At 37.5% G+C, this 15,588-nt stretch overlaps 1 protein-coding gene across 1 annotated transcript; it reads right to left on the reverse strand.

The window, feature by feature from the left end:
• Positions 1-479: 479 nt before the first annotated feature.
• On the reverse strand, positions 480-15,370 carry LOC119797427 (cyclin-dependent kinase 5 activator 1-like). Its single transcript, XM_038306491.1, has 4 exons — positions 14,839-15,370; positions 10,109-10,723; positions 8,943-9,451; positions 480-4,445 (listed from the first exon to the last, which is right to left on the reverse strand). The coding sequence occupies exons 2-3, from the start codon at positions 10,613-10,615 to the stop codon at positions 8,960-8,962; spliced, it is 999 nt and encodes a 332-aa protein (XP_038162419.1). The 5' UTR covers positions 10,616-10,723; positions 14,839-15,370; the 3' UTR covers positions 480-4,445; positions 8,943-8,959.
• Between the last annotated feature and the right edge of the window lie 218 nt (positions 15,371-15,588).

Raw genomic sequence — 15,588 nt, forward strand, 5'->3', positions numbered from 1 at the left:
TGTTATATATTGTTAAAACACTTTACAGTACAGTATTTTATTGTTTATCCTTTAACTATTATGTTATTCTTATACATTTTTCCAAGGTCCACATTTGTTTGTTTGTTGTTGTTGTTTTTTACTGCTGTAAGCACCAGAATTTCCCCATTGTGGGACAATAAACAGACTTTCTATTCTATTCTATAAAAGGGGTAGAAAGATAAATGTCAATCTAAACAATGTATGTACATTTATATGTTTGAACATAATTTCAGAGAAATAGGCCTTGGTTGCAAAATTCCTTTGATCATTGATTGAGTTCAGCATATATATATATATATTTTTTTTTTGCTGTTTTAGAAAATTCTGCCAAACTCCATTTTGGTTATACATTAAATACATAAAATCTGCTCTGTTAAAGACTATCGCCCTCTTGTGGGCAAATGATTTCTGTTCTTAAAAATGAAACTCTATGACCTAGAAATAAACAACAACCCGAATGCTTGGAAAGATTTTTATATAAAGTCACTGTAACAGTTGATCAAATAATTCTTATTTCTCACATACATGTTCATACATCCACATAGTAACATATTGCAGCATTAGCACTCTAGTAACACTAGTAGCGTTGACTTTTTCTCAACAAAGATTCTTCTTTACACAACATGAGTCACAAATGAAAAGGGAGTGATACTGTACCAACCTCATCATATTAGAAGCTCACATAATAGTTTTCATCTTGTACCTGTTGAATAATAAAATATATATTGATTTTCCCCACATAGAATATGTTATTCCTGATGTCTGAATGCAAACTGAATGTACCATATCGCTGAGTGCTCATTTATTCTCATCCTGGCTCTGTGAGGAGTTAAAATGTCAACAATTTAAGCTTAATAACTTCTAGCTTTAAAATATTTATTGCAAATTATTGTTCTGTCGCAGGTCGGCAGCTGAAATTTGGCACATTTTCTGCAAGCTTTTGGTTCCTGAAAATGAAAAGCTTTCAAATATATTTCATGAGCTAAGAAAATTTATTCAAGTAGGCACCCAGCTGACTAGCTTTTCTGACCGACTCAGGTAAAGTCATACTAGTTTTTGGTATTTAATTCAAATACCCAATGCGTTAGTGTGGTGTGCTTGTCACTACCCGATCCATCCCCGCATCCGCAACCAGATATACTTCCGGGTGTCGAAAAATAATAATTATGGTACTAAAATTACTTATTTCGATCCTTAACTCACACATCTTTAAAAAAATGTTTTATGACTTTTCGGATACAATTTTTTATGCTTTTTTTTATCTGCATTTACATATTTACGTTTATCTGCATTTTAGTTGTTTCTTTCTTTATATTGCTCACTATATACCATAATTTTAACAGAAAAGGGAAACCTTAAACTCAAAAAGACTATATTTATGTTTAAATCCAAAGCTGAAAAAGTTAGCTCCTGGAAGAAGCATAGGATCCCATTTCCGGTGCAGATCGGGCACAGAATGTTTACTATTTTCGGGGAGGGAAAAACATAATTTAGGTCTTTTTTACTAAAAAAAACCAAGGGTGACCCGGATTTTTATCTGGATGTGCATTTGCAAATGAGTTGATGGTACAGATCATGCTACCGGGATGGATCAGTGGTGACAGTACTTCTTGCATTTTCCTTTTTTCGAATTTACTCTGTGAGTTAGTGCTAAACTCTACAGCTTTGGGAGTGTAAGCTAACAGAGAAAAGTTGCTCGCTTTGGGGAGGTTCATGGTTTAGCAAACCTGCTAGCATGAATTTACAATAAATTCCTGTCACATGTAATTAAATGTAAAACTGTTGAAAATTGCAAACTGATGTTTTATCACATGACAATTAATGTGCAGAGAGTCATCAACTCTAAAATCCAAGAACAACCTTGTTGATTTTTTACCCATTTGGTATGGCTAAATGTTTCAGCACAGTATTCCTTGTTGCCTTTAAAGTAGGACTACAAAAAAATCCCCAGAGACAATGAAACATTAGCCTAAAAGTGAACTAATTTTAATTAGATATAGCTTTTACAAAAATCACCACAGCAGAACGAAAAGGTAGACAAGTTTTAGGCTAATTATATTCCAATAACCTCATCAAAAAATGGCACATTCTTTATTACTCTATCAAATGTTGGACATACCAAAATCACAGAAATCTAGTAAAACAAGGTATTTGTTTTTACGTTGACTTCTATTTTTACTGGTTGGTTCCATGGAATTTAGCATCTCTGATCTTTGAGCACAACCTTTATCCACAATCCTGTAGAAAAAAAGTTGGATCAGCTTCTCTTGGAAATGCCTAAAAAAAGAAATGCTACTAATCTGATTAATCCATCAGAAATTTAGAGACGCCCTTCATCCTATCTGCATATTGGACCTATGAGGTCTGATGTGGAAATAGGTCTTAACCCCCCCCCCCAAAACCATCCGCAGATGTAATAATTGTGATTTTGTTTATTATTTAGAATTCTCAAATTCCTCTTCAAAAATGAATAAAATCCATAGACACATTGAATTATTAAGTTGGCATACGTTTAACAAAGGTCATACAAGTTCATTGCGTAACAAAAACACAAGCTTCCATATTTTGCAAGCCTCAAAGTCCTTCTTTCCGTTCTCCATCTCTGATACAGAATGTATGAAAAAAAAAAGTTGTTTTTTTAGTCTCTTGTCCAGGACTCAGAGACTGAGTTGGCTCATGATCCATTTTTTTTATTGTTTTATATATAAAAATGAGTCATTATAATGATATGGCACAAGATCTCTGACCTTTATGAGAGGCCCGATGTTTTTTAACAATTGGAAAGAGTTTATTAGCTACAGTTAGTCTTGATTACATTAAATTATCATGGTTAAGCCTCTATGATGATAATGTGAAAACATTTCTCTCGTCTTGTGTGGCTCTGTGGGAGATTTTTACTACTATTATTTTAAAGTCATTAAGGGTAATGGAAAATACCCTTTTACTTTCAACACAAATTAGCCCACAGTCCTGTGACAACTTAGATGTATATTAACAAAAGGCCCATCCACACAAATCAGATATTTTGCCAAACACATATTTTATTCTCAACTAATGCCTCCCCTTTAAATACAGCCTGAGTTTTTGGTGATTATTAAAAAATATGTTTTCTAAGAAAAGCTTTCCTTTTTAAACAAAAAAGAATTTGGTCTTTCGACATGGACTGAATGTTTGTTCATTTTTAAAAATTATGACATAGTGCCCGACTTTTTTGCATACTCACAATCACGTCTGTGCTAGAAATCGCAAGAGTGAAATAATTTCTGTCCTTTTTTCATCCTCTGTCTCTTTGTAAGACTTCAAATGTAAGCTGAATAAGTTATACAACTTTACGTTTATTCAGCAATTATTTGAATTCTTAACCTAGGTCAGACCTTAACACTCACAGAATTTTGCTGAAAAATGACCCATATAACCTTAAAAGCCATGTTTAACTGGCAAGTTCTTAAGTAAAAATAGTAAAATGAAAACTTTTTTCCTTAAATGTCCAGAGGGGAGTCTTGTTGATAAGTTTTCCCCTAGACTTTAGCTGCACGCTACACATCGCGGTTCTCCCTTTTAACAGTAGATGGCGCTGCATATAAAATCGGCCTCTGTAAAACAACTAGTGGCAGAAGGGTAAATGCATACTCCAAAAAACTTTGCTATCTCATTGTTTTGTCGCTAAACTTTTTTTTTTTAATTTAGCAAAGAAAATGTCACCTTTATATATATTCATGTAAATTTTAGATCTTCTGCTTTTGAATTCCGATGTAATATTATTGTCCTTTTCACCCACTGGGGCCATAGTAGGCATTACAGCATCTTGTTAGAGAATACTACAGGCTGCAAAGCGCTTTTTTTTTTTTTCAAACTAGAGAAAAAAATATCTGCTTTAAAGGAAATATCTAGAGAGGTGTAGCCAGGGCCTATATGCTAAATTTATTCTGTAGATTTAATTTTCAAACGTGAGGTCTTTTAGGTATTGAAGTTTAAAATGAAGGGCTAGTACCTGTTATTTCAATAAATAATTACTTCTAAACTGAGCCACCATTTTCCATCATGATAGAGGACTCGTTCTCTGGCCCCCTGATGCCATATCAACGTATGTACCTTCAAGTCATTCAGCTTGACCACTCCTTGCTTTCTTTTGCATGTTGAGGTGTGGCGTGTCCAACACAAAGCAGCATGCTAGGGAACCTACAAAGCACACATGCATGTCAAACAGCTTGGTCAGTACATAGAGCCACACTGGTCACCTGACCGAAGTGTTTGTGGTCTATGGATTGGTCAGGACTGGGTCAGAACAGGGCAGGTGAATGTAGAGAAGGAATCACTGTCTTTGTTGCCGATGAAAGCACTGATTGGTGGGAGAGAGGAGGATACTGGGGCCTGGCAGCCAAGGTCTTTAAAACCAGGTGGTGAAAACAGGGTCAAAGAACTGCCTGGAAGAGAAATCACATCTATGCTTGTTGTGTTCGCCTGTGCTCTGATGATCAGCTGGTTTCTGACACTGGTCATAATTTAACACTGGAAGATGTCCTTTATAACACAGGTATACAAGTCATCAAGCGTGCAATATTTCCTTCCTTCCTTCCTTCCTTCCTTCCTTCCTTCCTTCCTTCCTTCCTTCCTTCCTTCCTTCCTTCCTTCCTTCCTTCCTTCCTTCCTTCCTTCCTTCCTTCCTTCCTTCCTTCCTTCCTTCCTTCCTTCCTTCCTTCCATTTTCAGTGTGAAGCACCAACATGCAGCGTGGGTAAAAGTGCAGGGTAAGATAAATCTGTTCCCCTGTGTAAATGTGCCCTGGGGGAGGGTCAGTATTGCACTTTTCATAAATGTAAACATCTTAAGGGAACCTTTGCCTAATAAATCGAAACTGCTGGTTCCTCAGGTTTTTATAAAATGTAAATGTTTCTTTAAAATACAGGTTATTTAATATATTTTTGATGTAATATTTTTATAAGGGAGATTTCTCTAGGTAGAAATATTAGTGTTGATTTCAATGATTCCATATTATGTTGTTAATTAAGGAGCTTGGGCGAGACTATGAGAACAAGAATGGAGGGAGGACACACGTTGTCTGTTATGTATTTTGGTTTCATGTAGAGACTTCATGCAAATGCATGTAAATTCACAACAGTCAAAGGTCTAACTTTTGACTTAAATGGGTATTTGTGTTTCTGGTCGTCTCTGAACCAATATGGAGTCTTTCAGACGATGTTTCTTATCTTACCTAAACATGCTATAGGTCAGACTGGGGCATGTGTCTGAGTCTAAAGACTAATATAAGTATAAGGATCTTATTTTTGTAGATGATAGATATGATACAATACCTTGCAAATGTATTCAGATCCTTTAAACTCTTTGAACATCATGTCACGTTATACCTTGAAGTACACAGTATATCAAAGTGTTACATTAGCAGCATTGGTTTCGTTAATGATGACAATGATGAAATTATTTAGTTGACGCAGCTTTTTTCATGAAGATAACGAAAACTGACAAGCTAAACGTAGATCTTTGTTGATGAAAACTTCACGACTCATGGGTGTGAGTTTTCTTCAACGAGACGAGACTAAATAAAATGTTAACCGGTGGTCGGTCACACATTTAAAATGCATCATTATGTTGTAATCTGTTAAACAAGCGCCTTGTTTGGTCACGCAGCCCACTTGCTGTGCAGCGGTGCACATTCTGCATGACCACAGATGGATCATAACAGCAGTGGCAGGTCAGAAAATAACCTGGAATAGACTGGTGCAGCCGCTCTACTCTGACAAACTGCTTTCCCAGCCGTGTTTGTGCAGAAATGCGTCTTTGTGCCCGCGTACCTCCTACTGCGCTTTATGCTCCACACTGTTGGTTCGCTCTCAGCGTTCTGAGTCATTACAAAAAATACTGATTCCATTGGCTGATCATCTAATTTACCTGCTAAAATTAAGAGAAAATTCAAGGAATATTTACACATTTTTAGATCACTTTTTGCTTTCTACAGCGCCGGTTAATACCTGGAGTAGCACAGAGGATGGCTATGGGTGCTGTAACTTCTGAAAGTTTGTGAAAGGCTAGCTTGGTGTGCTTGTGTGCAGCTGAAGTTCTTCAAAGTTCAATCCGTGTAATGGTCACACCAACCCAATGAACTACATTCTGACTGGGCATGTCCAAACGTTCTGGGTGTTCCTAGCATTGGATATGGGTGTACCATAACAGTGATCGACTGTAAAGCCACAGGTAGGAACACAGAGCTTTAACTGGACCATATTTCTAGAAATACACTGATCCAGTACAGACTGGATGGAAGTTGGTACGTTCAAACAGCTTTGCACAAACTGTTGTTCAAAGCTTTGGAACAATCTGCTTCTGTGTATGAAGTGGGCTCCTTTAGTTGATGTTTGAAATCTTACTCAGAAACACTTTACAGTTTACTTTTCGATTTTTTTATACGTTATAAGACTCTCTGATCTGTTTTAGAACAAAAAACTGAGCCTGGCCAGGTTAGAGTTACATGAACTTTTTTTTCTTTTATTGTCTTTTTATACTTTTCCTTCTTGGGGCAACTATGTGTTGCTTTTAAAGCTCTGTACAAATAAACGTGGTATGGTCTGGTATAAAAAGTAGCTGAATTTAAATTAATGGCAGATTGTAATGATAATGATAGTTTTTAGCAGTCACAAGTATCTGTGTGTTGGCAGCAAGGTGGGAGTTTGCAGTTAAGCTAAATTAAATTTATAGAAAATAAAAAATATTTCTGTTTTAAAGTGTGTTTTAGCCTTATGTAGCATACTAGCAAACACTTGTTACCAGCTGCAGTGCAGTTTCTTGGGAATTAAGAAAGTAAAGATTTTTAACCATCATGGTTTCTTTAAGCCTAAGTCTGTCAGTCAAAGAAATTGTGTCACTCTAATTCCTGACACACCCATTAAAACTCCTACTTTGGCACCGAAGGGCCCCCCTGCTTGCTTGTATGCAATCATTAGGGGGCATCATTTTTCAGAATGCCATGTAAGGAAAGTTTTAACACTAAAAATGTTTTTATCCTTTTTGATAAACCTTATGAACCCCTGTCCTTCAGTCTATGGATATTTGGTTGGCCTGAATACTAAAGATCACTATGAGCAGAGATGGCAAAAGTACTCACTTTCTGTACTTGAGTAAAAGTACAGATACTTGTGTTAAAAAATACTCTGGTAAAAGTGGAAGTACTGAATAAACTTCTTTACTCAAGTAAAAGTAACAAAGTACAGGCTTGTAAATTTACTTAAAGTATAAAAGTAAAAGTAGAAACCACTTTTTTCATGCCGTTGCCTACATTTTAAATGGATGTCTGCCAATAGGACTAGATCTCCGTTGTGTTCATTTTCAATCATCTTGTCGTCCATACTACTATGCTAACGCCACCGCCACCAAGCTGCAATGATTTGCCACGAATGAATACCGCCGAATCTGTCGATTCATCTTGTAGTGGTGCGTCAAATGCAACGTAGTTTCCCATCCAATTAGATTGAATTTGGTATTGATGACGTGAAAAATAATAACGGTAACTCCATTGAAATGATTCAAAACTAAAGTAACAAGCCAATTTTTTTAAATGTAAGGAGTAGAAAGTACAGATATTTGTGTAAAAATGTAAGGAGTAGAAGTAAAAAGTCGCCATAAAAATAAGTAGTAAAAGTAAAGTAAAAATATCAGAAAAATCTACTTGAGTAATTCCCATCTCTGACTACGAGTGAAAAAGAACTTCTGTTTATTATTGTCGTTGCAGCTTATTTATGTTTTTTTTTTTTTTTTTTCAACTAAATGCAAATTGCTGTGTTTGGACAAAACAAAGCATTATAATGTGGGGTTGTGTTTTGGGTTTTTTTCTGCAGGGCTAGAGAATCTCTACCTATATGGTAAGATAGAGGAAGCTACCCTTGCATGAGGTTTGCCTGTTTGCTTTATATGGGAAAAACATTGTTAGGGGCTACAGAAGACCTTCTGAAGCATAAAAAAAACTAGTGTTGCAGCGATACCAAAAGCAGCACTGCACTAAAATTGTGGTATCGTAAAATGGTATTATCAGTGTCGGCGAGTACTAACAAATAGGGCACCGATACCATCTTGAGAGCCAAAAGTTTATTCAACTATTGTCACCCATTCCAGGTAGGCAATAAAAACTTCTACTGAATTGACTTTGTATTAGTCTTTTTCCTGCTTTACAAAGGTAGGCAGCAACTTGGCAAAGCCATGATGGCAATTATTTTACATCCAAGTAGTATGCAGTTCTTCATATATACACATATACATCAATTTCAAACCAATGGTATCGGTATTGGCCAATACTGCACAGCCAGGTATCGGGTATCTGGGCCAAAAAATGGCATTGGCGCAACACTAAAAAATACCTAAACAGAAACTCAGAGCTTCATTAGAAATGGTTTAGACTGATGCATTTTAATGTCAAAAAGGCCCAGTTCATTAAGCGCCATATAATTTATCTGCCAGAAATAAATCTAAGATATGTCAAAGTTTGAAGCAACAACCTGACAAAATGTGTAAAAGTTTAAGAGGTAGGAATACTTTTGCAAGGCCTGGTATCAGATACCAACATTTTTTCAAGTCAAGCTACTTTGATTGCTTTAACCAAGAAATTAAATATTGGATGACACTGAGAGAACTAATCGGTTTGAAGGGGTAGAAACCACCTCAGCATTCCACATCGCTTAGATGTGGTAAAACTGCCGACATGTCATCTGTTTGTGCTTAAGTGCTACTTTAGCTGACTCAGCTCATTTAATTTCTATTAGTTAATGAAAACTTTATCCCTCTGGGTTAAAAACAGAAAATATAGTCAATCTTGGATCAACAGAGACGCCAGACGAAGGTACTTTTCTAAATTAAAACTACAATTCTAACCATCTGACTTCCTAACAGCCACCTTTCTATCCTTCCATCTTATCTTACCCCCTTCCGGATCCTTCTTATCGGTCAAGGCCTATGAGAAGTTTAGTTTTCTCTTCCTCTTTCTTGCTCTCATTCTTCAGATCTGCAAACACCTGGGTGAAGAAATGGGGGTCGGTGTTGATTTGAAGCATCTTGCCACTCATCCGGTTGATAATCTCCAGGCAGCGATCCCAGAAGGCTTCCTTCTCAGCTTCAACTAGGAAAGGCTTCAGGGGATAAGAGATCTCGTTGCCCATGTAGGAATAGGAAAGGTAGAGGCAGGTGAGCAGCGAGGCCTGAAGCTCACGCTCTGAGGCTACCTCGGACGAGACCACGTCCCGGCACAGCATGTAGAGGAAGACAACATTGGCTGGAGTGATGAAGCCCTGATCCTGCCAGCCCTGCAGGAGCAGAGAGCGGTCTACGCTGCGCAGCCACAGCACGGGATCTGTCGGAGACAAGCGCTTCAGTCTATAACAGCGGCGGCAGAGGAACTCCCCAAGGCTACGCATCAGCTCACTGGTGGAAGCCTAATTTTTAGAAAGAGAAAACAGGTCACTGAGAAGAAGAAGAATTAAAGGTACATACTTAGGCTTTATGACATTTTCTTTAATTTATATGCCAGTAACTCTGCCTGTCATCCTGCTGGAGTAGCATTTATTATTTTTCTCAGTACATTTTTTTTACTCAATTTACTAATACATAAAGCATTTCTGTCCATATTTACCATAGCAACATCATATGCTTGGGATTAAATCACTGTGCTTGTGTACAATTGGTCAACAAACCGAAGCAATTCTAAATTTATTAAACTAAAGCTGGAGCTGAAGCTCAGGAAGCATCCAAGGCACATGTGGAAATGTCTTTGCTAATAGTGCTGGTGGTGTTTGCAATTTTAAGCCCTATCCGCCTGTTGCTTTTTTACTCAAAGCATTACAGCACAATCAGTATGTGGTTAGTACTTATTATATTTATTAGCTAAGTCAATGGCAGACAGCTCCACACCTGATTATATCAGCTCATCTCACCTGGTGCTGGGAGTTTTATTTAGCCTCAAAAAGGACGATCAAAACCAATTCAGGACAGACGCTTGGAGTATATAGACTTATTTTACAATAATCACCTGAATTTAGATCTTTTCTGAACGGGCACATGTTTTCACTATGTAACTCAAACATTCAGGTTACCTGGACAATGATCCGTTTTGGCGTACCAGCAGCAGTGGAAGGCTGGATTCCAGTTCCTGTGAGGGAATTCTTTTTGGCAACTACAGCGGCTACGTTTGCAACGGTCTTGGAGGTGGGCAGGTGGGAGGAGGTAGTGGTGGTGGTGGTAGCAGAGGGGTCCTGACTGGATGAGTATGTGGTAAGGTTAGCGCAGGATTGAGACTTCTTTAGCTTTAAGCTGTTGGATGCTGAGTTGGTGGTTCCATGGCCTTCTGGAGAGCTCCCTTTCCCCCCATCCCCAACTTCTGTTTGGAGCTTCTTGGAACCCTTCCTCTTTGCCGATACAGCCACAATCCGTTTCCATGGCAATGCGCTAATAATAGAAGGCCGTTTCAGGGACTTAGCTGATGCAGCCTCCTTAGCATTCTTGCTGTTTTGGACAGCTGTGTAGTGGCCCACTGTGGCTGCACCATCCTCAAAGAGAGCAGCTTTACGATAGCTCGGAGAGAGTGATAGAACCGTTCCCATGATGACTGATTGGGTTCCACAGACCAACTAGGCTAAAGGATAAAAGCTCTTTGATTGGGGAGGAAAAAGAGCTCTAATAGGGCCAGAGTGTATTTCTTCTGTTTCAACCTGTGAGCAGAAAAAACGACAAAAACATGAAAAAAGGTGACAATTCATTCCTTTCTTTATTAAAGTAACAGTGATAGATTTCATCAACCACTTGCTAAGAAGGATTAAATCTGAAGAAAAGTTTTTTTTCTTGAGTATCAAGTCCCCTAATGTCTAGAACTTGTACAAGTGTATTTTAGTGTCCTTCTGTTTCAAAGTTAATGAATGCTGGAGACATGCAGGGTTTAAATTGCCTCTGTCTTGTTCTTTTTTTAAGCAGCTAGGATTACCTTTTCATGACTTCACTTTCCTGTCAGTGTGGTATTTTAATTGTTTTTTCACACAATAAAATTTAAGAACCTGATCAACAGAATATTTTCACATCTCAAAAGAGCTGCAAACAGCATGTTAACTGAAAAATCTAAGTTTCTTATACCTGAAATCAGGAAAAATCAGAGTTTTCCGTTTCACAAAAAGAGTTTCCTCAGCCTTTCTCTGTTACTGTGGTATCATTCTCCCTGAGCAAACCTGGTGGGGAACAGGTTTTCCCTTAATAAACCCAGTGTCCTCTGTCTCTGCCCACCTTTAAGCCAGTCATTTTGATTTATTTACTGATAAAAAAAAGTCTGTCACTCTGTCACAGTCTGTTAGCACAATTTGGGTCTTAAAAAGAAAACCAGACCATTCATTTGAGGATCCAACTGATGAATGAGCTGAGAATTAAATATTAATAGGGAGAGGTTCTTAAAATCGCATATCAATGTCATTTATATACACAAAGTTATATTTATGAGAGCTACCATTTCATCCACAGTCCATCATATACATCCAGGACCATATCTGTCCTCACATTGGCAAGACTTCTTTTACAGGGATTTAAAAGAATTTGATATGACCTGCCTCAAAACTCCATCTGACGCTCAAACTGAGGCTAGTTCTGCTGGAAGTTTCTTCCTGTTTAAAGGGAGTTTTTCCTCTCCACTGTCAGTACATGCATGCATAGTGTGAGGGATTGCAATCAGCTGGTTTACGTTAGAAAAATTTGAATCAATTTGACTGTATGATCTGGTGAACTGGAAAGTGCCTTGAGATGACATGTGTGAATTGGCGCTATATAAATAAACTGAATTGAAATACCAGAAATCAGAGTTGTGACCAAAAACACATACCAACGTAGCTCCCTGTGTCAACACATAGAGGGCTACACTAAGATGTTTTTCAGCCAAATATTGTAGATTTAAACAAATTTACCAAAACATTTGCAAAGTAATATGAAGATAGCATCCATAAGAAATAACAATGGATCTTCTTAGTTACCCTTTCACTCTTTAAAAAGTATTTAAACCATACAAGCACTCAGTTCTTGGACTAGTATTGTTTTTTTCATGGTTTAACCCTTTATTCACTCAGTGAAATACTTTGAAAATCAAAATGTTCAGCCAATAGTGTCATTGAAATCCAGGAAAAGACCTTATTACCTTTGTAAGATTAAAAAATTTTTGGATATTTTGATGGCAAATTCATGAAAAACACTCAGAGAGTAAAAGAAACACATTTTTTTTTTTGGTACAACATAACCTTAAGGGCATTAATGCTGCACTTATACATTTATTTTACTTTACGTTTAACTTTTCAATTAGCTTTTTACCTTTTTTTCTTGACTTGTTAAGACTTTTTTCCAACTTAATTTACAGCATCATTCAAGGGCTCATCTAACTCATCAAACGCCAAAATAAGATGTACATCCATGTAGTACTATCTTTGCTGAACGGCTGGATGTAAGTCTTGTGCTTCTAGACCTCAGTGAGGGATGGGGGGACTCCATTTGTAAGTGATCAAAAACTGTAACTTTTTACATATGGGGAAGCAAGGCACATAACTCCTGACAGGAGGCAGGCTAAGAATACAGGCTATATACATATCTATATATATATATATATATATATATATATATATATATATATATATATATATATATATATATATATATATATATATATATATATATATATATATATATATATATATATATATATATATATACACAGAAGAGCTATATGTGTATATATTGTTATCTTTTTATTTGTATTTTTATCTTTATTATCTTGTGTAGTTGGATGTATATATATATATATATATATATAAAACTGTAACTGTAGCGTGTAATAAAAGTAATTTCCCTCTGAGATTATTAAAGTATTTCTGATTCTGATCTGATTCTGATTTTGAAAAGGGACCTGGACATTTGTGTTGTTGTTTTTTTAAGAATACATGTAAGAAGTACAAACTTTGAAACTAATAAAGCTCATACATCATCTACAGTAAAAAAGGATCCTTATCTGAATATTTATAAATATGTAGCCTACTTTATACGAGTATCCAAAACACAATTTTTCCTCTCGTTATAAACGAATAAGCTGCTCCTATCAGGTAAACTACACAACTCACTGAAGGTGGCTTGTGACTTCCAGCTTCTGAACGTAGGTTCCACAAATTCTTGCAACACGCTCCGTCTCATTACCATTCTTTCAAAATCAAAAGGCCGATGGATGGTGAATGTGCTTTCCTGTCTATCTGTTGATTTTTTTTTATCTCAGTACATCTCTTACATTTAACAATGCAATGAAATGCGGTAACCTGATGTTAATTACTCACCAAAATTCTCCATTGTTACGAAGTAATATGCAATTGCAATACTTACATGCAGGTGATTACTTTGAAGTTATATACCTTACTTTTGGGGTAATTATTAAATAAAGTTTTTCTTGTTATCTAGTAACAAGAAATGATTTCTATAGCGTCAATTAACAACACATGTCATCTCAAAGCACTTTACAGTTTATCAGATCATACAGTCAAATTGATTCAAAGTTTTCTATCTAAGGAAAACCAGTAGATTGCATCGGCTCATTGATTGAATGCAATCCCTCACACTAAGCATGCTTGTAGCAACAGTGGAGAGGAAAAACTCCCTTTTAACAGGAAGAAACCTCCAGCAGAACCAGGATCAGTGTGAGTGGTCGTCTGTCGAGCCCGACTGGGGTTCAAGGAGACAGAAGCAGAGATACAAAAAGGAGCTGTAAAAGGCGGCCCATCCAGGAACCAACCAAGCAGATGAGCTCCGAGCCAGCTCTCACGTCAGAGGATGAAGAAGCACATCCAGCCAGTCACAGTCAGAGAAACAGGACTACACTGGAAAACAAGCCGATCTCGAACATCTAATCACCATGGTAACCATTGATATACATACAATGCTTACCTCACTTTGAATATTTTAACTAATCCAAAAATGCATGAACATTAGTGTTATGTACAATCATGAATAAACCAAAGGTTTTGGTTGCAGTGCAACAAACATTTTATCAAGTTATACAGTTAGATTTTTTTCAGTACTATTCATTGTGCATTTGCTCATTAGTGTGAAACAAAGTGTTTTAAAAGGCAGGCCTAAAAATTTAAGAGATATATGTAGCCTCCTGCATCAAGCAGAGCTGGGGAGCTAATTTAGTGCAGATGCACATGTTTTACATTTATCATGGTCTCTCTAACGTTCCTTTATATAATTCTGCGTATGCATTTTTATTAATTTACATCGTACTACAGGGATAGCATTTGATTTAAACTGAGTGTGCCATTTTAACAACTATACAGCAAATCTTCTGTTGGAACCTCTTCCCTTACCCAAAGAAGGTACTGTATATCTGAATTTAAAGAAGATAATAATAATAATAAATAAATAATAATAAAATATAATATTCCACCCTATTATTGAGAGATACATAATAAAACCAAACAATTTAAAGGTATACTTAATGTAAACAATTATGATGCATATTGCTTTCTGTTGCCATGACACAAACCGCCTGTGATCATTGGAATTATATAAGAAGAAAGAAAAGGGCACATGCAGAGGCAGTAAAAACAATTGTGCGCAGGCATCCATTTTAGCTTCAAAATGGAAGCCCTGAATACCCCCCCTCCCCCCCCCCCCCCCCACACACACACACCAGCGGCAGCCGCGGTGCGCCTGCCCTAACCTGACATGTACACATATAAGAAATAGAAATGATTTGTTCCCCATTAAACCAAGTTGCATTGTCTTGCATGCGAAAAGGCGCAGCTCTGTGTTTCCATACCTTCTAGTTAATCCCCTCTTTTGATGAGATCCATTGATTCTCTTCCTTCTGGGTGGCCACTGCTTTCAGAATGTAAAAGATCTGCCCACTATCGGCATCCACCGCGCCACCGGGAACGGTGAAACGGCTTCCGTTCCCGGTGATAACCTAAAGATCAGAGCCTGACACGCTTTTCTACTTGGTGGTCTTACCACCCCTCTTTCATTCACTGAGGGTCTCTCCTTCGTCGATGGCAATACGGGCCCAATATAGCAGCGAAAATGCGCCTCGGAACGAGAGAAAAGATGTCTTCCATTAAGAAGCGATATAATATGGTCGGCCGAGGCTGTTGCTCAATCCGCAGACGGACCTTCTTCAGAAAGAAGTGAGGCAATAAGATTTTATCTAAAAACCTAAATGGACACAAACGCTGAAAAGTATAGAGGAGGCAATCAATGTAATCCAAAAATAGATGGACGGGAAGACAGAGAGCTTTGCTTGGATGCGGGCATCTGCAGTTATTCGGGTTGGACGTGGGAGGGGAAGCTGCGGTTTCTGATTGGTTGCTTCAGGGATGCTTGTGGCGCTCCAGCACAACCTGATCGCTGCGGTCATTGGCCCATAGCTGGCTGGCGAGCCTATAGAGAGTTTCGCTATCCGAGGTGCTGAAGCTGCTGCTGCTCTAAGGCGGGGGAGTCTGCTGAGAAGGAGCTCGGAGGATTTTTATGAATCAGCCTCATGAAACACAATCCACCACAGGATAGCTTTATC

The sequence above is a fragment of the Cyprinodon tularosa genome, unplaced genomic scaffold (genome assembly GCF_016077235.1).
Source record: "Cyprinodon tularosa strain WSP-4 unplaced genomic scaffold, ASM1607723v1 ctg582, whole genome shotgun sequence".
Lineage (NCBI taxonomy): Eukaryota > Metazoa > Chordata > Actinopteri > Cyprinodontiformes > Cyprinodontidae > Cyprinodon > Cyprinodon tularosa.